The 24932-nt window shown below is 38.1% G+C and overlaps 1 protein-coding gene and 1 long non-coding RNA gene across 6 annotated transcripts in view; one reads left to right on the top strand and one right to left on the bottom strand.

The window, feature by feature from the left end:
• Shrm (shroom) overlaps positions 1 to 24932 on the bottom strand; it is a 68111-nt gene that overhangs the window by 12096 nt on the left and 31083 nt on the right. For 3 of the 5 annotated variants that reach the window (XM_089260755.1, XM_089260754.1, XM_030383721.2), the window contains exons 6-7: positions 23843 to 24887; positions 23532 to 23749 (exon numbers count right to left, since the gene is read on the bottom strand). In XM_089260755.1, coding sequence (XP_089116881.1) covers positions 23532 to 23749; positions 23843 to 24887 — 1263 coding nt within the window. Of the gene's footprint in view, positions 1 to 2624; positions 2760 to 17231; positions 18344 to 23531; positions 23750 to 23842; positions 24888 to 24932 lie in introns of those variants that run through there. The other 2 variants (XM_018103751.3, XM_018103752.3) reach the window with 2 other exon arrangements.
• Positions 848 to 1455, top strand: LOC149090987 (uncharacterized). The gene is made up of 2 exons (XR_016197181.1): positions 848 to 978; positions 1059 to 1455. It is a non-coding gene; the product is annotated as an uncharacterized LOC149090987 (long non-coding RNA).

Here is a 24932-nt window from a genome sequence, read left to right as displayed (position 1 = left end):
TGTTGTGTCAACATTGGGTGTAGTTCACTTGGTGACTGGGGCTGCACTCCAGTTGTTTTCTATGTCACGCGCTCCAGCAACCCAAAAGAACAACACCAACAAAAACAAACAATAACAAAAGCTTCAAGTATGACTCCTCCTCATCTCTATATACATATATATACATATGTGTATGTATGTTTGTGTCTGTGCATGCTGTATATAGCTAGTCGTATTTACACTCATCATAGCTCTGGAGAGCTGACATCAGAGGGCCAGCACTTAAGAACAGAGTTTTGGCTGGCAATAATAAGACGAATGCTGCCCAACAGCCAAGAAGGTTATGAAAACATACAGTAAAGTCGAAAGTTAAACCAAGAGATGAGAGCAGTAAACATCAGAAATGGAATCCTCTTGGGTAGAATATTGATGAATAGAGCTTAAGAATAGTTTAATATCTGTATAAATAATCTTGTATCTGTATTTATCTGTGACCTATCTATGTATATCTCTATTGAGCTACCTATCTACCCATGAATCCATCTATCTGTTTATCCATATTTCCATCCATCTATCCACATATTTACTTATCCACCTATTCATCTATCCACCTTCTCATCTATCCCAACCATCTATTCAACTTTTCGTATATCTATATAACTCTCTATCCATCTTACCATCTGATTATCTAACCGATTCATCCATTCATTTCGAACTATCCAACTGACCATCTATCTTATATATCCATTAATGCATTTCCATTCATTCATTTCTATCTATCCACCTATTCACCCCTCTATCTATCTATCTACCCTTTCTAAAGCATTCTCCTTCTAGACAATCTCTACCTCAACTTCTTCTTAAAAATGAAATTAAATATGCTTATGAAACCTTACTGGAAATTATCCATTGTTGAATTGTTCTCGTTGGCTGTTATCCAATTTCCAATAATCCTATTCTATGCCTACTTTTGCGCGACTCAGGCGCAGCTTAAGTTCTGTAAGTAGATGCAAAAAGCTAATCAAAATGTCAAATTTTGAGCTGTCTATTTTTATTATTTTTTTTTTTCGAATTCTAAGCCAACGTCGCAATAATAAGCAAAAGAAAAAGGTTTGTGGAGCGGAACAGATAGTCGAAAAATAGCCACAGCGAAAAATAAAAACGATCTTAAAGGAGGCACAGCCCGCACCCACGCCAAAAAATAGTTGTTGTTGTTGCTGTTGTTGTTGTTGTCATTGTTTATAAAACCTTGGACATGGACGTGTGTCGAACGTTGGCCCCAGTGCTGCGACTGAGGCCGATGATGAGTGCCACTCCTAGCTTTGCGCAGCGAGAAAATAAAGCTGAGAAAACTCTATAGTATTTATAAATAAATATATATAAAGATATATATATGTATGTGTATGTATAGTGAAAAAGCCAAAATACATCCGCGTATTGTTTGCGCAGGCTGCCAAGCCAAATGCAGCAATTGGGGGGGAAAAAAAAGTTAGATAAACAATAACACTGCGCAGCAGAGATTGAGAGTCATGAGAGAAGTGCTTTAAAAATATATTTATATATTTATATATATATATAAATATATTTAATATATTTTTAAATGTGAAATATATATTTTTTATATACTTAATTTTGACTATATATTTTTATTTATATCTTCAACTTGTTGCACAGTGTAATTAACGGTTTGAGTGATAAAAGATATCAGCTGCATTTGGCAGCAACAACTTGATCATGATCATGATGATAATCATCATTATGCTGTTTATCTTTGGTACATTTGGTGGGCGTTACTCTATCTGCTGTCTCTTGCAATTGCCATTCTCTGTCTCTCTCCCTCTCTCTCGCTCTCTGACAGCCAAAAGCGTGAAATTCATGCGACCCTAAAAAGTTGCTGCCGCCTCAAAAGCAACAATTTTTTTGTTATGTGTACAACGAACCCGCAGCATCATAATTTTAATAATATTAATAATAATAAAAAAATAACAATAATAAAAGGCAATCATAACAACAACAAGTTGTTGTTGTTGCTGTAGTTGACAGGAAGCGTCGCTGCTGTTGCAGCCACCAAAAACAGACAAACAACAAAAATTTGTGGCTGGTTGCTCGCGTGCAGCAGCAGCAGCAGCAGCAACTGTTGAATGCCAAGAGCAATGCAAGCGTCTGGCAAATGTATAAAATAAACGCAATTAAGTACAGGCAACAGCAACAGGCAACAGCAACAACAGCAAACAAACACACAACAAATTAAAAAGAAAGAAATGGAAAAAAAAACGAGATCAAGATTTGGCTTTGATTGCATTTTCAAGGTTGTTGTTGTTGTTGTTGCATTGCCCAAATTGGCGCGCTGCAATTAAAATAAAGGCAACATATATGGCATGTTTTTTCTCGCTAAATACACACACACACACACACATAGATACACAAGTGTATATACATTGGCTAGGAAACATTGCGATTTGCTTGTGCCCCAAATTGCGTCGCATGTTGTTCAAACGATGACGTCACATGATGGCCTAAGGCTATTTAAAGTTGTTTCTGTTTTTGCACAACACACACACACACACACACATGTTATATATATATAGCGTACATATGTTTATATATAGAGCTGGCGTCTAGACATTTGCCAATTCACTGATTACCTAAAGCCCAAGTGCTGGCACCAATGCGACATCCTCACAGCCAAATATATATGTATATATAACAGTTATATATATATAATTTATATATATGTATATACAATTCAAATGAAGATCAATCACTTTTTGAATGAACTGTTTGCAAAACTCAACTAACCGTTGGCTTTCATTGAACGGAGCGTACTAAAAACGCTGACAAAAATTGTATCTCGTGGATACGCGCGAATGTAGCTGAAAGATACAAAACGAAAACAAAAACAGCAGCTACAACAACAACTACGTAAAATAAACAATATATTCTGTACGCTGAAACGATCAAATGAAAATGCTGTGAGCATATGACAAACGTATAAAATCTATAAAGCATTCACGAAAACGAAGCGGGAATGCCCTTAACGAAATATTTTTCACGCATGCTTAGAACACGCCACGATACAATGTGAGAAAAGTAAAGCGTATAAAACACAATAGCTATAAAGTTATGATAGGCATATATGTATATATATACATGTATATACATTCTAATGATATATGACATCTAGATATATCTTTACATGCTAATCACATTTGTCTGGCTCTGAGGCAATGTCGTGCGAAATGCTTAGCTAAATCAAGCTAATTAAAATTTATACACAATTTAAACAATGAAGGGATATATATTTAGCATACAGCTGCTAATTTTGTAAAAAAAATCTCATAAATATTTGATATATATAATATATTTGATATATATGGAATATATATAGGAAGTCAATGAAAATTGAGCTCAACTATTTGGTGTTTGCAGCTGTTCACGCAAATTAGTGTTATTAAAGCCAAAACTAAATCGATTTGAACTCGGATTTGCCATCTATTTTAAGCCTTAAACTTGGCCTTAACCTCAACCTTAAAGCCTATAAGCAAAACTATTTTGAAAAATAAAATTTTAATGGAAATTTAACTAAGGAAAATATATTTGTGTGAAATGTAGCTGCATTTTTAAAAAGAATTGTTAAATTTATCATTATAGAAAATAAAATAAAATAAGAATAAGAATAAAATAAAAGAAAATTAGAAAATAAAATAAAATAAATAAAAAATAAATTGAAAAAAAAAAAATACAGCAAAAAATATAAAGAATTTTAATTTTAAAAAGATAATTAATTAAAAAAAAAAATTAACAATTAAAATAGGGGTAATGTACATAAAAAAAAAAATTTTAAAATAATAATAATAATATACAAAATAAAATATCTAAAATTATAGTATATAAAATATATACAAAATAAATATATATATATAATTATATAATTATATTGTATCATATATAATATTAAATAAAATTTTCATATATATAAAATATATGAAATTGAATAATAATTAAATATAAAATAGCCACATGCATGTATTTAAATTTATAATTTTTAATGAAAAACTAGACATATGCTTATGCTTGACTTGAAATATATATACATATATAGTTTAGTAAATTTTATATTAATAATAATAATAATATTTAAGACGCTTGGCAATTGCATTTGCCCCAATGAATCTATAAATATAAATTTCCGCATTCCCCATATCAAACAAATTCAAAACAAGTGAATAATAATAATAAAAAAATCAATGGACACGCGATAAGCGCTATCACAATTCAATTATGGAGCAAATGACTCAGGCTGGCAACTGTGCGCTGAAACTGAAATTGAAACTGAAATGGATTCGAAAATTCAGCTAAAAATAAATGGCACAATTTCCAGCTGCAGTCGACGTAATGAAAAGCTGCGGGATTTCTTTCGGGAAACGCGACAGAAAAGCTGATTAGCTAACAAATTTAGACGACTCTCTGACATATTGGCTGCTGCTGCTGCTGCTGCTGTTGTTGTTGTTGTTGCTGGTGATTTATGCAGTTCAGGCTGACCCAAAAAAATGTAAATATATAAATTTTGTGCAGAAGTCAAGTCTGAGGTCTGAGCAGGAGGAATGCGGCTGCTGCTTTAATTTTTGTTTTCTTCTGCCTTTTATTTATATTTATTTATGGTCAGTCAGCGCTGTGGAATGTATTTTGTTTTGCTGCCTCTTCTTCTTGTACTTGTTTACTTGTTGTTGCCTTGGGCTTAGCTTTGCAAATTGGCAGCGGCCAATTGCAAATTGACTTTGTTCGACTGCGCAATTCTGATTGAAAATTTGCTTTTCCCCAAAGAACGTGTTGCAAACAAAAGCGAGAGATGCGGCTGGCAGCTGGCTGTCTGGCAGGATGCGCTGCATATTTGTGGCTTTTGTGGCATAGAGTAGCCTTTTGTGGCTCGGCATGGCTCAGAGGCAGAGGTAAACACCGGCAAGCCCTGGGCAATTCGTCAGCAGCAAATAAAAAGCAATATTCGCCGCTTAGTTGGCGCTTTTTACTTTGTTGGATTATGCAGTCAGCGGCCAGGCCTGGCCAAAGACTCCGTCCGTCTCCTGCCCCCCGCGCCCTGCCCCACTGCTGCTGCTGCATTGACAACGTGAGCGGCCGGCTCCAGTCTGTCGGCCTTGAGCTGTCGCTGGCCACGTACGAGCTGAGGCGAAATGTGCAACGAGACTCGGACGCGAACTTGGACGCATAATAATGATCTCCAAACCGAGCAACGGCAGCCAGAAAGCCGCTAAAAAACGTAAATGCAAAAAAGAGGCAGACTAAAGCAAATACAGCAAAAGTGCAGCGAGCAGGCAAAGTGTTCACATTGATTGCATTTCATTTGCATTGTGTGAGAATCAATCACGAAACGCAGCAGCAGCAGCAGCTGAAGAAGAAGAAGAAGCAGAAGGCAAGAAAAATAATAAAGAGCTCGCATATATAGCAAATTGCAGCTGAGTCGCGACTGACGACTCCTTTTGGCCAGACAGTTGTCTAGTCAGTCAGCCATTTATTAGTTATTAACGTGGCTAAGTGCATGTGATCATACAACTACTTATAGTGCAATTGCAATTGCAATCGCAATTGCCAACATCAACAGCAACAGCAACAACAACAACAATAATAACAATAATCATGATTGAGCACAAGGCAGACGACGCGACGACTTGTTGACAATCATTTGACGACATTGAAGATTCTAGCTGTCAGCTAAATACACTGCGAGAAATGAGTTAAGAGTGAAGTTTGACGACTGATTGAAGTGAGTTAGTTAGCTAAAGTATTGCTAGATAGATAGAGTACTAACTCAAGAGTCAAAGACATGTTGCTATGCTCATAGCTGGCATATATACACTGAGAGAAATGTGGCATATAGTCTCGAAGCGGTATAATATATCTATAACTGCATTAGCTCAATGTCTGCTTAAGAGTTGACGAAATTATACGAAAAACCTAGAGCTGACAGGGAATATATGTATATTTATGTGTTTTGAATACACTTAGAGAAACCAATTATAGAAAAATGTAAGTGCACGCAAAGAAAATGCTTTTTCTATAGTCAAAAATTGCAGAGAAAATCTGATAACGAATGTACATTAAAGCTTTATATTTTAGGCATACACTGAGAGAAAAATCTAACATTTAATTCATACACTGAAAGAAACCCCCAATGCCAAATAGGAATATATCAAAAACATTGCCTGGCATAGCTTCTATAACCTAAGAAACTACAATTAGAATTAAATTTCGCATGCAATCAATTTTAATATTTAATTTCTCTCAGTGCATTCATCCACTCCGTCCCACTCACCCACATGCATAGTAACAGTTATATGTAGTTCATGTTATAGCACTGCAATCGAATGCAATGCATTGCCCACTGCAGCTGGCTTTGCATTTCAATTGTGCGCGCATTTGGCTTTCGTTTTCATTTGGCGCTTTTCAATACGCGCCGCGTGCTAATCGAATCGCCAAACAAATGCCGCTGATTAGTCAAAAGGGGGCGGGGCAGCAATGGGAGAAGACGAAAATAAAATGGGGGGCCTGGCTAGCCTGACTCGTTACGCGTTGTTTGTTGCGTGTTTGCTTTCTTTTACAGCCCTGGCGAAGGCTTTCACGCCTAATGCGGCAAAGGTGTTGGGACACGAAATCGTAGCTGTTAGATACTTTAGCTAGCTGTGGATGCGGATGCAGAGATTTAGATATATGTAGACACAAAATATGCAGATACTAATTGCAAGAAAATATCTTTAAATAGATCTTTGAATAGATCTTTGTATATGTATCTATAAAGTATTAACTGAGTAGCAATATTTATATGTGTATCTATTGGATTTGTGGGGCATATAATTAGATACTTTTGTATCTTTTATCTGGAAGACAATATCTTTGAATATGTATATGTAAAATATGTTGAGGTAACTGGGTATCAATATTTGTATCTGTATTTATTGCATTTTTTGGGGCATACGAGTAGATACTTTTATATCTGTTAACTTCAAGATATTTGCAGGCAGATAAATCTCTATATGTCGACTATTGACTTTTATGTTTGTATTTTTTTTTTTTTTTATAATTTGTAGTGCTAATATACATATTTTAAATCCATAAACCCGAACTTAAAGTATTTGTATCTATGTATATCTATATTTTTGTATCTCTTTAACAGGTTCATTTGTATCTTTAACTCTAGATATCAATCTGAAACCACACATCTATACCTATAGAGTTTGACTTGGTTTTTCTAGACTGTCCTATATGCCATATCTTTTCTTTCTGTATCCCTGGCATATGTATCTCTGGTATCTGTATCTTTCACATCTATATCTACAACTCTAAGCAGCACCACTTCTATCTACATCTATCTCAATCCCATCTGCACACTCTATCAGGAAATTGTACATCTATTGTCATAAGCAACTGCAGCCATAAAGCCTTTCGGAACCTTAACTCTCCATTAGCTGCAGCTATTAAAGTGAGCCATCTGCTGTCTGCCTAGCAGCCCATTGTCTATGCGTTGGGTGGTAAACGGAAGAAAATACAAGAAGAGAAAGAAACCGAAAGTGAAAGCATTTAATATGCATAATGCACAAGTTTATATTCATTTTATTTTAAATTATATATATGTATTTACTTCTATCTCTGCTGTCTTCAGTCACAACGTCTGACGACTGGCAATGAGCTGGATAGCAAGACGACAGTTTTCAAAGTCAGCTCACATTTATTTTTCATTTCTTTCGGTTGTATTTTTTTTTGGTTGACTTTCAAAGCACACGACGCGCAATTGTCACACACAACCAAAATCAAAATCAAAAATTTGACACTCGACGCGTTTCCCAGGCTCGAAACTGAATCGAAATGGAGGCAATGCGACTGTTTCTGCTTCTTCTCCTGCTGCTGCTCCAGCTTTGGTGTCAATTTGAGTTTCATACTCGTAATAAAATTAAATTGCTTTTTAAGTTTTATGAGAGTGTCACACACACAGTGAGTGTGCGTGTGTGTGTGTGTGTGTGTGTGTGTGCTTTGCTTTTGTAATGATCAAATCCATTAAGTGGCGCAGAACTCGCTGGCAAATGGTTTTGGACAGCTTTTTTTTTTCTTGTGGGTGTCACTAATTGAATTTCCACTCAGCCGAAAAAACAAAGACGAAAAAAACACTTCTGCCTAACGGCACTTTGTTCGATCTGTTCTTGGCCGCACGTAGACAACATAAAATGTTTCATTTTAATATTGAGCAAGTTGCGCAACAATTTGTTTTATTTCATCGTCACACAAAATTTATGCAAAAATCACTTTGGTGCTTGGTTCTTCTTTTATTTATTTTTTACATAAGAATAATTGCAGGCACGTAGCGGCAACAGCCGCAGCAGCGGAGGAGCAGCTAAATAAATTTCAGTACAAGTTCATTGACTGTGATGGAGCCACGCCCCATGCGCTGTGGACATGCAAAAATATCGTGACCAAAACAAAGGGCCACAAGCAATAAAAAAAAAACCAAAACAACAACGAGCAACAAATAAACAAATAACGAATACGCATCAAAAAACATTGCATTAATTTAATTTGCGAGCCACAGAAAAACCCTCAGGGCTAACATTAAATAGAAACCAAAGCAACGCATTCGAATTGCAATTTCAACAAATTATCTAAGCCAAGCTGAGCACGCGAAAAGAAACAACAAATTTTTATATATTTGTGTGTAAGCCAAAAAAATAAAATATATAAATATATGTATATAAGTTTATATAAAATAATAACAATAAATAATAGAGTTTGCTTCGAGTACTCTCTAGTACTACATACAATCTCAGCCTATCCTAACTGCATACCCAACTCCAGCTCGACAAGCTAGCAAAATCTAATTAGTTGCAATCGATATCTTAACCTTGTTTATCCAAACAAATCCCTTTAATTCATACCAAGGTTTTATAATTAGTTAAGTTTTATAATTAGTTAAGATCAAAGACCTACAAAAGCTAAAACATATCAAACAACTTCAACAAGACATAGAAACTCAACGAAACACAAATCTAATTAGATATATATCTACCTAGATAACACTTCAAACAATTGAGTAAAAATTGTTGGCCCTATATACCCAAACTTGTAACACAATAGATATGTCTGTAACTTCAGCTGGCCAAGATTATAAATATTTAGCTGGAGCAAACATCTGAGGGAGCTGTTAGACTCAGCTTGCTTATCAGATGACCCTACCGCCATGCCAGATCTGTAAGAAAATTGGTGTGTGCTTAGATAAGAGTCAAGGAATCAAGTATTATGATGAACCTTAAGGTGGAAGATTGGGCTGTACTTGGATAAGAGCTCAAACTGCCCAAACTAACAATTCCAACTCATTGTATTTCAAGACCTCCATCAGACTGCATCCAGCTTTAATCTTAATGTAACTCGATCTCTTTAATTAGTTATACAATCATGGTTTATGTAAACTTCTCCCACGGCAATAGTGCAAAAATTTGCACAATTATTTAGTAAATTATACAATATTATATTTGAAGATCATAAAAACTTGCTCAATGCCTCATTCAATTAGAGTTTTGGGACTGTGAAATATGTTGCATTAAAAAAGCACAACTAGAGTATATTAAATTTACAAAATATATATACACACAATATATATTTATGTACATTACAAAAACGTAAAAAAAAAATGTTAATTACATTACCGAGTAAATTAGGCAAACAATTTAAGCATGCGCTTTGGCCGGGAAACCCGCTCGTAGTGCTCTGATTTTAATTTGGGTTTTGTTTCGTTTTTTTGGTTTTTGTTTTTGGGTCGCTTTTTGCGCGTGTTTTGATTTTTATCAGCTGGGTGGGCTGTCTGGCCGCTGGCCAAAAAGGGTTTTCATGCAGCGCGTGACCCACTAAAAGATGTTTTTTTTTTTATTTCAATTTTTTTTGTGGTATATTTCATTTTAGCTCTTTTTTTTTTTTGATGTCAAAGCAATTTTCGTGCAGGTTCCAAGGCGATTGCCATCGATGGGCTTTACAGTAGCGGAAGCCAATATATATTTACCTTTCTGACCACTTTTCAGCTCGTAATTATTAATGTATGAGCAAGACACATGCACAGGCATATGGGTATATATATATATATGTATCTTTGTGTGCATCGTCTGCTCGTGCGAGAAATTTTCGTGTTATAAAGTTAATTTGTGAAATTTTGTTGTTGTTGCTCTTGAGTATTTCTTAACGAAGGAAGTTGTGAGCCATTGCCAAAGGCAGAGGCAGAGACAGACGCATAGATAGAGGCAGAGGCGGAGGCAGAGGCTGAGGTAGAGGCTGAGGTAGAGACAGTGGTAGAGGCACTGGCAGTAGCAGAGGTTATTGGAGCGTTTAGCTGCGTTTCTTCATAAATTGTGGCCAGCTAATTGAATTATGGCTTAAAGCTGAATACCTGAATAGCTGAATAGCTGAATAGCTGAATATCTGAATATCTGACCGTCTGCTGAATGTCTATTTTCGTACGCAGCCCGCAAAGGGCGCTCATCTATGTTGTTTTGGCTTTGACCTTGTCGCAAGAAGCTGGCCATAAAAACTGAAGTAAACTCCGGGCACAGGTGCAAAAGTTCTGTAGCCCGCACCTGTTGCTCATGTAGCTACTGCTGCTGCTGCTGCTGCTACATTATCATCATCATTATCATCTTCTGTGTCTTCCTCTGCCAGTTGTATTTCCTCTTTTCTTTCTTTTTTTTTTGCCTCTCTTGAGTTGTTGCCACATTTGTTTAACTTTTGCGGTACTTTGTCAGCCCGCTCGACTTGAACTTAAGGCCCGCAACTTTTATTTGTTTGTTTGTTGTCTGTGAAACCGTTGTTGTAATTACAATCTGCTGATTGTGCCATACAGGCATGCTCGTATGCCTAGAAGCACATTAGCTATCAAGTGGGCTATGGCCACAGGGAACTACAGGCAGAGAGAGAGAGAGAGAGAGAGAGAGAGAGAGAGAGAGAGAGAGAGAGAGAGAGAGAGAGAGAGAGAGAGAGAGAGAGAGAGAGAGAGAGAGAGACGGAGAGTGGGAGAGAGGGCGAGGCATGATATAGAGATATCTTAGGCACATATTTGACTAGGCTTTAGGTTAGGTATTTCAAGGGAATCGCCCTTTATATGATAACAAACTTCTCTTTATAGATGTGTGGGTATATGTGTGGGTGCTCACATGGGCTGAAACATTTCTATGCTAATTCCGTTTATAGAACTTCATCAATTAGCTGACTATTCACTGATTTTTACAATTTCGCAATTTATTGCTCGGCTCAGACGCTTCTTTATGGGTTCATAAATTAGAAATGAGAGACATGAACTGGTGAGAACACAAAAAACGTGAACTGTATGCCAACAGCAAATATATCTAAATGTGTTATCGAAATGTGCAATAAATATGTAAATGTAAATTTCGACAGGCGGCATTTAGATTAATGCTTTGTTCTAAACAGGGAAAATATATAGAGAGAAATTTATTATTTAAAAAAAAAAATAAAAAATGAAAAATAAGCTGCAAAATGTTATCGATAAATATGTAAATTTTAATGCGGTTTTAATGAACCGATTTTTAGATAATTTTAGACTCTATATAAGAGATATCTGAGGGAAATTCTACGGTAGTGCAGCCTCTCTTGTTGTTAAATGTCGTTTAAGCAATAAAAAATAATCTGACTCAGGGTTCACTTCAGGGTTCAGACTAATTTATGGATATGACCAAATTGTAAACATGTCAAAAATCGTAAAAAATAGTATTCTATATAGATTTCTAGCTATATGATATACCGAGCTTTCAAGTAAAATGAATAATGAGAAAAACTAAATATGGAAATTTTCGGTTAGCGTTAAGGGAAGCAAAGCCGAATATATTTGGTAATATGATAAAGCTAAATATGATATTTAAGGAATTTATGGAATCATTCATTAATTAATACTGGCAAGTTCTGAAAGAAGATTCTTTAGAAATGAAAGGAAAACAATTTGTGGAGATATTGTATCGTAAAAGCTGTCGCAATATTGAACTCATATATCATAAATAAAGCCATTTAAAGCTCTCTTAATTTGTTTGCCAATTGTGTATAGTGTATTTATTAGCCTGTCATTGACTGGCAAAAGGTTCTGACAATGCTTTTTGTTCTGTCGCTGCACTCATTTAGCTTCATTTGACTTTTTGTTTGTTGTTGTTTTTAGAATATGCATGAATAATGTACGGCGTATTCCCCCGGGCTATTATACAGAGATACTAAATGCGAGAGACTTGATGGTTCGCTGACTGCCCGTCCGATTGTCTCGCTGTCTCGCTGTCTCACTGTCCCTCTGTCTTTCTGCCTCTCTGCCTCTCTCTGTCGCTCGCTGGGCTGTGGGCTGAGTAACGAGCGCTGTGCCGTTCACTTTCAGATAAAGTTGGGAAAGTAACTACGTAAAAATATATACAATATATGTATGTACATATATATAGCACAGCAAGCAAATTACAATTGGTATGCAATGATATATAGAGTAGGAACTGAGCAACTGTGCAAAGTCTCGCGATATGTGGGCTTTTGTTCTACTCGACGAGGCGGCGCTTTGTAGTGAATCGGTTCTGGTTCAGCTTGGCTACACCTGAAGTTCACCTGCATGGAGTGGGGCACGCCCCCCACCACCACCTCTACAGTTCTCAAAAAAATGTTCAAAGTGACAAAGATAATGTCGAGCTTTGGCTCCATTTGCATATCGTGTGCTCTGACTGGGTGCAATGACAGTTATTCCATGGATCCAGCTAGAACCCAACCACGTACCCAAATTGATAATGTGGGGCAGGAAGAGCTGGAGAGCGACAGCGGGGTGGGGGAGTGAGGGTGGAGTGGGGCAGGGCACTCATTAGAGACACATTTTGAGGCAACACGCTGGCAAGTTTCACGTTTTTGTTTCTTTTTTCTTTTTATGACGTTCTTATCTAATTATCATAAGAACTAGTACAGGCAAGAAAGAAAAAGAAAACATACGCACAAATTGATCGACTGATTGATAGATTGATTCATGGATTGAATCGAGTTTCTGATCGAGCTTCAGAAGCAGTTGAAATGACAACAAAGCTAACTAATTTTTAAAGTAGTCTAATGAACTCTGTTAACAACAGTTTTGTTGTAGATAACAGAGTGGGAGATGGGGAGATATAGGGAGAGGGGAAGAGAAAGATAGAGAGAGACATATTCGATCTAATGAAAACTGATAACAGAGCGAGCGGCGCACGAGTGCTGAAGGACCCTGAAAACACACACTGAGAGAAAAAGAGTATAAGAGAAAGAGGAAGACAACTGTTAAGGTTAACAGAGAGAATCATATGAAATAACAGACTGTTAAAGACAGCAGCAACAAAGAGGGATTGACGTTAGATTAACAGATAAACAAGTATTTTATTTATTTCTGTTATTTAACAGACAGTTAACTGTTAAGGAACTTTATAAAGCGTATGCAAGAACTCAAACTGTCAGCACTCGAAATTGATAACTTAATTAATATACAAAAATATATATTTATTTTTATCAGATCGCTTCAAAGCTTTCATCAATCTGTTATCAATCTGAATTCTTTTTTTTTTTAATAAATAATTAAAATATTAATATGCATATACTAAATACATTCAAGAAAAATGCTCTTGAAAACAAAAACAGGAAGCTCATCGCGAATATGCGCATAAAACACAAATAAAACTTGATTTTAATTGCAGTGTGGACGTCGCTGTTAATTGTTAACAATAAATGAATGGGAATATTAATAAAATATATTTGATATTGAAATTGCAGTGCTCTTAAGTGTATGCATGTTTCGCACAGTGTAGCCGAGCTGCACTTAGTTTATTAATTAATTTTTGTTTGTGCCTTTTTGACAATTTCCGCATAAAAAATTCCGCTAAATTATTTATGTTAAATTTGATCTTTATATACGCTTGTGTATATATACAAGTATATGTATGTATGTATATAGAATTGTTTTCATATATAACGTTTATTAAAATGAAGTGCTTCAATTGTCAATTTGTCAGCGTCGATTAAACAAATGGAATTTGGTTCTTTTTTTATACATTTTAATTAAGACTGAATTATTGCCGCGTGTCGACAAGATATTAAAACAGACAAATACAGAGACATATACATATATGTATGTATATAAATATATTTATTTGATTGTTGTTTCTGCTTCTGTATAGCAATTGAAATGCATGTTAACATATTTTATTTTTGTTTTTGTTTTTTTGGTATTTGCACAACTGTTGAATGTTTTTGACAAGCCTCGCGAATAACCCAAAAAAAAAAAAAATTATTTAATTAAAAATATGTGAGCGTAAAAAACTCGTTAAAGGAATTTTTCATAATTTTTACCATATCTGTAGATCGATCAATATAAATATAAATTAAACAATTTAATAGAGGCGTTTATTGAACACTCCTGAAATTTTCTCAATTCTCTGATCGCGTTTCCATCTACTTTGACCCTGAGACATCTTTTCTATTACAAATTTTTGATTCACACACATCGCATTCGATTGCCATCGATTTGTGGGAACAATAAATGTTTATTGTTTGATTTGTTTAGTGGCCCCCAACAATAATAACAATAAACATTGAGAGCCCTACGCCAAATGCCGCACAAATCAATTCCAAATAGTTTCCGTTATAGTGCTGACCCTTTCCCACTCTCTGTCTCTCTCTCTCTCTCTCTCTCTTTCACTCACCCTCTGTCGAAGGTCATCGCATACGTTGTTCTAAATACTTTCGTAAGCTCGTAAACCAAAAATATTCTAGAGCCACTAAACTGATTTTTTTTTTCTTTTTTCGTTCAGTTTTACATAGCCACAGCAATTTTTGATTGAGGTTTTACTTATTGAAGTGCTCTAGGTTTTTGTTTTTATTGTCATTGCGGCATTTTATGCCCTAACTTTGGGATCTTATATGATATATGGTGTACGTTGTGCACAAGAAATTTACTATATTGAGTACAGAAATCCTTAAAACTCTTAAGAACTCTGTGGTATTTTTTTAATTTTTTTAAAAGCCCCAATCTTTTTATGGCCTATTTAATTAAATTTAAATTTTTAAGTTAACTTGTATAACTTTACAGTCATAGTGTATTCGAAAATCCCATAGGTCAACAAAATACTTTGCTCCATTCTTTAATTTTTTGTTCTTTTAGCTATATATTGGTTCGATATAATTTAGTTTATGCTGCGACTGATGTTTGTGGTTCGTTAACATTTCTCCATTGCTGGCAAATTCTTTAGCTTCGTTTCTTCATTTCATTCCATTTCATTTATGTTGAAATTCGTGCAAAGCTTCAATAAAAGAATAAAAAATGAGCAGCAAAATAAAAATGAAGAAAAAAAAAACAAAGGCTTTTTTGTTGTTGTACAGCGACGTTTTTTTTTTTTTTTTTGTGTAAACGCAAACAAATTAAAAAAACGCTTTGAAGTCTTTTTTTGGCTTTAGGTTCTGTATTTTTTTTTCAGTCTTAACCAAATGTGTTTGAAGAGTGTGAGATGCATTAGTGGACGGAATAATTAAGGTAGGGTATGACTAATTGACTAATTGTGTAGCTGTTTAACAAATTAGCCAATAATTGTATTAAAGACATTAGAGAAAGCCTATAGAGGGATCGATTTATCATAGCATTTGTTTGCATCAGATTCTTGATTGCTTTCAAATTTGATTAAAACGATTAAAATTAGTTGCGATTAAGGCTAATTTAAGAGCGTTTACCTTAGAGTAGTCATAGCAGCTAGCTTTTGCTGAAGTTTGGTTTTTGATTTATCAATTATTCTCTTATCGCTTAAGGCTGTGGTGTATATGTAAGTATATTGCCTGCATTTCATCAAAGGTCAGCTAATTGTCAGTATATAATTAGCAATCACATTTTATATACAATTTCTAATATATTGCAGTGAAATTTCGCATTATTAATGCACTGGCTTACAGCAGGCTTAGATTGACATAGCAATTAGCTTTTGTCATGAGTAAAAGTTGACGAAAGGCGCTCTCATCAAAGGATTCACAAGTGCTAGACAGAGACAGAGACTGCATATCAAGCAGCTTTTGTCTGACTTCAAACTATATACATATGACGTCACGCACATGTTCCACTTGGCACGAGGGTGCCTCGTCCGTTGACAAGGGTGTGAGTGCGGCTGCATGTGTGCGTGGGTGCAGCTTAAGGGTTGTGCCTGACGTTACCCTGGGTGACTGACTGCCTGACCCGAAACCGGTTTTAGCCAGTTTATGGTCGCCAAACAAAGGGCAGCCATTGTTTATATGGCGAATATTGAAAAGACAAAAACAACAAAAATCAATAAGATCTGCACAGCTGATAAAGTGATAGAGAAATTATAGAGCGAGGCAGATATAGTAGAGCAGACTAGACATACACATACATATACACATACATACATATGTAAATATGTTTGCATTAATGTGAATTTTATTTTGCATTCGCCGTTGGCGCGTGTCACTCACACAAAAATGTGGCTCAAAAAAGAGTTTTTTTTTTCAGTTTTCTTTTCGTTTTGCTGGCATTTTGATTGTCAGGCAGGAAACGTAAAGGTTTTCTTTTATTTTGTTTCGTTTAGGTTTTGCACCTGCCGCCTACAATGGAAATGGTTAATAGGCAGAAGTCAGCGAGTTGCGCTATATAAAACTGCCAAGTGACATGCAACAAGAGCCGCTGCTGCTGCAGAGTCTGTCTCTGCTCGCTGCCTCCGCCCGCTGCCTCTGCTCGCTGCCTCTGCTCGCTGTTAAGTTAAAGATCAGCTCGTAGACAGACGGAGCAACAGCTGTGAACAGTTATTAGCAGCAGCTGTATGTATGCTTGTGTGTGTGAGTGCCTCTGTTTGTGTGTGTGTGTGTGTGTGTGTTAACCGGAGCCAACTGTCGTCATTAACGAGTCTGAAGCCTGGGCATTGAGCTTGCTAAATATGGTCACACTAAAGTTAGCCGACACACACACACACACACACATACACACACATGCACACTGTTGCATACACATGCACAGTTAAACTAGTGCAATTAGCGCTTACACAGACACGTTTTTTGCTGCCTTTGCGATAATATCTTGAGAAACTGTCGCTTATGCTTATTAGAGACTTTATATATGTATTTATTTTTCTGTTTCACTGCGCCCAGTTTTTGCTCTCTAATTAATGTATAGCATAGAATTTCCTGGTTAATTAAAATGTATACTAATAACTTGTAAGTGTTACCTTCTAATGCGAAATCTGCCGCCGAAAACCATTTTCAGCTGGGTGACAGTATCCAAAATTGTGAAATCCAATTTGAGCGTCCAACAAAAAAGAGGCCCAACCAGCGAAATAACAACAACGAAAACGTGTTGCCTGCCGATACGTGTTTGTTGTTGTTTTTATTTGTTGTATTTTTATTTTGATTGTAATTCACTGTCGTTATTTGTGCAAATAAAATGCAATTTTTGTTGGCTTAACATTTGAACCTAACTAAAATCGAACTTCCTCGTTCACTTGGACGACACTTTTTGCCTTTTGGGGGTTTGGCAGCACTTTTCTTTGTGTATGTGTGTGTGTGTTTCTTTTTGGTGGGTTGGAAGGGGCGGGATTCGTTCAATCGTTTAGAGCGCGCGCGACATTTGTAATTGATTTACACGTATGCAAAATAGGCGAAAGTTTAACATTTTTTTTTCTTTTTTTCACTTTTTGCTTTATGACAAATCTGTTTGCATTGCGCTTCGATCTCTTTTGGGGGTGGCTGAGTGGTATTTATTTGCACACGCGCCGTCGTTTACGTCTTTGTCCGTCGTCTTTGTCTTCGTTGTTTTCGTTATTGCCGTTGCTTTTTCATTGGATGTCAACGCCACAAAGCTGCGCGTACGTCTGCACGCGTCAGTGGTTTTCACTCGTTTGAAGTCTCGACCAACACTGGCCGAGTGTCAGCAGTGACGCGACGCGACGCTCGCGGCGCACCACAGTCGATGTGGAGTAGCAGCCGGCAAAACGCAGTCGTGAGCGTAAGCATCCACAAAAAGAGAGAGAGAGCGCGGTAGAGAGAGCGACAGTGTGGGAGAGCGCGTGCGCAGTCGTACTAGCTGAGAGCGTGTGCGCGCAAGCGTGACCAGAGCAGAGCTCAGCAACAGAGCTGAGCCTACGAAAAAAGTGAGAGTGTATGTGTACAGCTTAAGCGGCGCTGCTGCAATTGCTTGACAATGTTTGGTCTGAGCGCGCTCTCGCGCTCTTGCTCTCCCTGTTTTGCTCTCTGCGTTGTAATGGCATTAGACGTTCGGCCTTTGGCATGAACTCAGCTGAGCTGAGGCAGTGAGTTACACAAATAGAACTGTGATTGAGTGTATGTGTGTGCAAGTGTGAGTGCGTGCAGTGCACTGCACGAAATTTAGGTATTTTATAAGAGTTTGTTTGATGTAAGAGATCCATGTGAGGGGAATTTGATACTAAATTATTTTCAGAGTGTACACATGGAAGTGTTATATATGTATTTAGTTTTTAATAATATTTACAATTCGATAATTTGTTGCTTTGACTTGTGCCCTTATCATTTCAGTCATGAGTGCGCAACCATAATTCAGGGTTATTGGTCAGTTTTTTCAAACGAAATTCGCTAAGAAATAAGACGTATTTTTTTATTGGTTTGAATGAAAGATTATTGGCCCCTTATCGTCTAGCAAATGACTTTTGATATAATTAGTCATTTGACCACATGGATTTTTAGCTTTTCTATTGCATGTTAAAAATCTGCTGCATACTTTTGAGCGGTGCAGATAAATATTGAATGGCGCTCAAAAGTAGGCAATGCAATTTTTAGCAGACTTCAGTCGACGAAATTTTAATTTTCCGCTTTTACTCTAAAGCTTAAGTAGAAATAAAATTCTTAAATGCAGAATATTATTAAAAAATAACTATATAATATATGATTTTCATTAAAAAACGGCGCAGCGTACATAAAGCAGAAGGCAACGAAAACAAAATGCGATAAACTTGGCGTTGACCATAAAATAAATGTGCATTAAATGCAATCGCCTTTTGTGTATATACACATATATATATATATATATGTATTGATATATGGGTATGTGTGTATGCCTGTCTATTTGTTGCGATTTTTGCGCAATATTCTCTGGCAAAGTTCAATCGATCATTGCTGTCGATATTTAGCTGGCGATAGCGCCAAAATTATGGCAAGCACTTTGTTAAATGTTGCGCACGACGACGACGACGACGACGTCGACGCTGGGAGCTCGATTTTATTGTTGTTTCTTTTCTTCTGGCTTATTTAGTTTTATTTTTTCTGTCTGTGTCTGTCTGCTAATCATGGCGACTGCATCGCATTGCGAGTGTCTCGCAAATTGAATTGTCTTGCAGTTGGAGTATTTTAGTTTTCCTTTCGGGCAGCGGGGCGCATGAGTGATTTATTTCGCATACGCCGCGTGTGCGCAATCGAGCTGGCAGTTAATTTGAAAATAATACGCTAGCCGTCCGTAGTTATTTAGCTGCACTGTGCATGCACTGTGCCAGCCAAATTGCCATGGAAAATTAATTCAAATCGTTGGGCCTGGGCAGCAGGCGATAATTAGCGCCTGTCCAGAACACTTGGCAGACCAAAACCAAACCGAAAACTAAAGCAAAACCGAAAAGATATCAAGAAAAGCCAACCAAAGCAACCAGAATTGACACACCTCCAAGCAGGCTAACTCCAAGTGGCCGTAGGTGCTATTTTTTTGGTTGTTTGTGGCCAATTAATGAGCGAAAAAAAAATACGAGCTGTCAGCCAAATGCACTGATTACTCGATGAGTGTGAGTGCCTGCCAGCGTGTGTGTGTGTGAGTGTGGATATGTGTGTGCTTGTGCAGGTCAGTGTTGTCGGACGTCTTACGTAAAGTGTTGAAACAGATGACGCCCAAAACAAAAATGGATTAAAGGACTTTACAGCAAATAAATGTGCTCCAGTTGGGCATGCACGACTAAGAAATGCCTCGATATATTTATTAGCTAAAGAAAAAAAGGCTAGAACAGTCTCACATAAGTGAAAGATGGCCAACTGCACAGCTCTGCTGGCAACAACAAAGCACCAAGGAAATGCGCCTGCCCTTTGCTCCAATTTCAGCACTCTGAGGCGAAGGCGTACCAAAACTTTCAAAATGCAAATGAGGCACGATTGAAACGGCATTTGAACTCCTCGTTTAGCGGGATATAAACAACACGGCAACACACATAAGACAAGCCCAACTAAATAAAAGACTTGCCACAAATTGTGTCAATATTTGTCTCGTGCTGGATGTGCTGCAACAAATCGTGCCGCAAAGGTCTGCCACGGTGTCAGAGCCACCACACAAAGCAAAAGCAAATCCAAACCAAAAGCAACAAACCAAAAAAAAAAAAAACACCGAAAACTAAATACATGACAGGCCACAGAAATTATTGAGCTTGCAACAACAACAACAACAGCAACAACATCTTGTTGCTGCTCCATTTGGTGGCTGGTTATCTAATGCCCGCACCCAGTCATCTAATACAGTGGGTGCAAAAAATATTATTATACTACGCGCCTCGCTAATGAACCCAAAACCAAATTTGTTCATCTATCAATGTCAAATACCAGCAAAAGAATGGACCTTTTGTGCATATATCTATGTCTCTATATATTCGAGAGAGATATTTGTATCTGCCTATAGACTGGTATTATAACGGGGGTAGCCCCTTACCAGATAACTTTTCGATATTTCGATTATGTTTGGGGCTTTTTTTTTTCGTTTTCAATTCGTTTTGCTTTTACAATCACAAACAGAACAAAGAACTTATACAACAGGCACACACACACATACACACACACACACACACACACACACACACACACAGACAGACACCTACTCTTTGATAGCGACACATGCCACAGGAGCTGCAACATAAATTGTTGACACATTTTGTTGCCGCCGCCGCTGTTGTTGTTGTTGTTGTTGTTGTTGTTGCTCAGGTGCGCCCGTTTGAGTTTTTTTTTATACACCCTGTACAGCATGGAAAATAGTTTGAGTGGAGGCTGACCTCTTGATAAGTTTAATATTATAGAGTCAATATGGAAGGATTTAAGCTTTGATAATAGAGCAAGTCATCTTTAAGAACTATCTTTAAAGTTTCTTACATACGCAAATTGGAAAAAGCTTTTGAAGAGACATTTGATAAATTTCTTAGTGAATGGGAACTGCCTAAGATTGAATTGAAATAAGCCCTAATTAATAATATTCAGAAAATATCTTCTCAGATCGAAAATTTAGATATGAATTTATTCCAGAAACCCATTTTGTATGGATTTTCGGAACACGATAAAAAACACAAAGTACCGTCGAGTCTACATAATCGAAAAAATTCTATTCCCTTGAAAGAAATTCGTTCTCAATAATTCTAATATCTAATATATAAATCGAAAAAAAAAAAAAAAAAATTCCCCTGACATTTCGCATTATTAGGATTCTACATGCATGTCCATATATATTGATATATCTGCATAAATAGGAACTGGAATATGTCCAGCTAATGTAAGCTCAAGGTATACCTGAGTCAGGCATACCCGCCTAGAGCACTCCTAATTGTGTGATTTTTGTAAAAACAATTTTTTAACGATTTTTATGTTTGTCTATTTTTTTTCGTTTTGGCGTTTGGGTTTTCTGGAATATTGGGTCACCCACAATGGACACTAAAAAGCGAAAGTGAACAGTCGATTGGCTTGATTCGCTTGATTTGCTTGATTTATGCTACACAGTGCAGTCAATATATGTGTGTGTATGTGTGTGTGTGTCTGTGTGTGTTTCATAATCCAATTAGACGCTAGGCACAGGCACAGGCACAGCTCACAGCTGCTCAGTGAACATTAGACGACAGCTGATTGACGGGCCAAAGGAAGCGGCTTATTAGCCAAAAAGTCAATGGAGCTTATGGCTCAGTGGCTCGGTGGTTCGGTGGCTCGCTGATTCAGTGGCTACTGTGCTACACGCACCGCATTCAAATACCAGCAACCACAAAAGTTAATTGGATTCGATAAGGTCAAGAACAATGAGCGAGGCGCGTCATGGTTAAACTGAAAATGCGATTTGCGACTCTAAATCCACAAATGCCAAATCTGTTGATGCATGTGTATGAGTGTATAGGTATATGTATGCGTGCTTTATATGGAGCAAAAGCCCAAGGCTGGCATGCGAGCTTAAGCCATTTGCTTATTATTGGATCAGTTGCTAGCAAATGACTTCCAATTCCACGCACAATAAAAACCAAATTTAATTGAAGCTGAGGCAACAAATCGTTTTCAAATGCCAAATGACATTAGCTGAAGTAGTCAAATGCCAAATGACATTAGCTGAAATTAAGCGAGCTGAAGTGGGCAGAACAAAAGGCTGAAGCTCTTGAAAAAGCATACGATTTTTGATGAAGTCTTGAAATTAGGTAGAGCTGCTGCATTGTAAAAAGATTTTAGTTAAGAGCTACGTAAAATTATTTCTTTACTTTTTTAATGTCTGTTATAGCCTTCAGTAAAAATTATTTCCAATGTTTGAATTTTAATTTAGAGACTCTGCTCTTTTGCATTGCAAAGTTCTAAAATTAATCAGATTTAATGATGATTATGGTTATGATTATGACTTAGATTGAATAGTAAGCGTCATATTAATCAAACTGATTGATTATAGTTTTACTGGTATTACGCTTACTATGCAATACTTGAGAAGTCTTTATAGTGTTGTGATATTAGCTTTATAATATCAATTTGAAGATGTTGTTATGGTTGATCGTATAAAGCTCTTCAAGCTGGTTACATTCGGATTAAGTTTTGCTTGATTATATTTTTTCAAGACAGCTAAACGAATGCCACAAGGATAAAGTCTTTATTTGCTTCTGCAAAGCTTATCAGAAAAGCTTAATATATATTATATTATTAATATAATTATATTATTGACATTATTATATTAATAATGTCAAGCCTTAAGAAGTTTCTATCACTTCAAGTCAAAATTAGTTCATATTATTTGGATATCAATGGCAATTGTGCTAAGCTTTCAGCTAGAAATCTAGCTAGCGAAGAAGCTTTAGTAGCTTCAGTTAAGTTTTCAATATAAGCTGCAAGCATTCTGCTCTTAGTTGAAAATAAAGCTCAGGCACTTTCTTTAATAAGCTTGCAATGTGCATTAAAGCTTAAAGAGCACTTTAATCAAATTTCGAAGGAGCTTTAGCTGAGCCTTAAGCTAAACAAAAGCTAGACATGCATAGCAATTATACAAGAGCTCATCAAACATGTCCCTCACATGGTTAGCAGTTGGTATAAACTACCTGCCAAGTGCTTGACCCAACCTTAACTCGAACTCCCACAACATTCACATATTTCCCGCTAGTTTCTCAAATCGGAAAAACCCGGCAACACTTGAGGAGGCCGCCAAATGAAAACATAAATAATATAATATGCAATCTAAGGAAGAGGCAAGGGCAGGGTGGGCAAACGGGGGGGCGTATGATTGATGCACAGAGCTGTGCTGCACTTACCGCTTGTGCTGATTGCTCTCCAGATTGCTGGCTATAACGCTGTCAGCGGCGTGGCACGGCGTGGGACGAGCGCGCGGCAGCAGCGGAGGCGGCGCCGGCTGTGCCCCGGCGCTCTCCAGGATGGGCGGCGGTGGATTGTTGTGCGGCCGCTTGCGGCTGTTTGTTGTGGGCAGATTTGTGGGCTTGACGGCGCCATTGGACAGCGACTGCTGTGGCAGCTGTCAGAGAGAGAGGGAGACAGAGAGAGAGGGAAGTTGAGAGTAGTTAACACATGTGAGATTCACTTGTATTTATTATTTTTGGAGACTCACCTGCCGCAAACTCGTTGGCTTTTTGGGCACCTGCGGCGGCACCTTCGGCGCCAGCGTGGGCTTCGCTGTGGCTGCGCCCGCAAAGCTGTTGCGACGATTCGGCGATGGCGGCGGCCGCTGCTGCAGCACTTCCGGCGGCGGTGGCGGTGGCAGCGGCTCATCGAACGTATAGCTCGTATCCAGCTCGGCGCCCAGCGGCGGGGGCGGCAGCTCCGGCGAGGGCACACGCAAATGGGGCTGCTTGGGCGGACGTTCGGGCGGCCGCTCATACACATGCTGCACCGGACGATGATGATGCTGCTGCGCCTGATGCGAATGATGTGAGTGATGTGGCTGATGCTGTTGCGGATGATGTTGCTGATGGGCCAGCGCCGCTGCCTGCTGCAGCAGCAGCTTCTCCCGCATGGGCGCGTATTCCGTGGCCGAGGAGGTGCGCCGCGTGGGCATGGCTATGCGAGCGCGCGGCGGTGGCGGCGGCGGCGGCATGCCACAATCATTGAACGACAATTTCTCAGCGCTGCTTATGTTCCGTATGCTCGGCGGCTTCAGCTGCTGCTGCTGCTGCGGCTGCGGCTCCCGAAAGTCCGCATAGTCCGAGGCGGAGCTGGAGCGACGCAGCAGATTGGGCAGCAGCGAGCGGGAGCGAGGCGGCGGCGGCGGCGGTGTGGGTGAACTGCAGCCAGAATTGGAGTTCGAATTGGAGTTCGAGTTGGAGTTGGTGCTGGGCAAGCCCACCATCAGGGGGCTCAGCTTGTTGGGCAGCGATTTGCGCTCGATCTGCTGCAGCGCCTGATACGACTGCGAGTGCGACTGAGAGCGCAGCAGCTGTTGCTCCTCCTTCTGCTGGCGCTCCACATAGGACTGCACGGCATTCTTCTGCAGCGCCTTGAGAGCGGGATTCGATAGCCGATGCGTCTTACTGGGCTCCAGGTAGGCAAACTTCGGTGTCTCCAGCATTTGGCTGCGCTCAAAGTCGTTGATGCGCTCGGCCACCGAATGCCAGGCGGGCTGCACAGCCGAACCAGCGGGCGTTATCACAGGATGTCTAAGGGAGAGAGGCAAGAGGAGAGAGTTGTTTGAGAAGGTATTT

The sequence above is a fragment of the Drosophila navojoa genome, chromosome 5 (assembly GCF_054131105.1).
Source record: "Drosophila navojoa isolate 15081-1374.11 chromosome 5, UAZ_NAV_1.0, whole genome shotgun sequence".
In the NCBI taxonomy this organism is placed as follows: Eukaryota; Metazoa; Arthropoda; class Insecta; order Diptera; family Drosophilidae; genus Drosophila; species Drosophila navojoa.
This window is presented reverse-complemented; position numbering and strand designations above follow the sequence as displayed.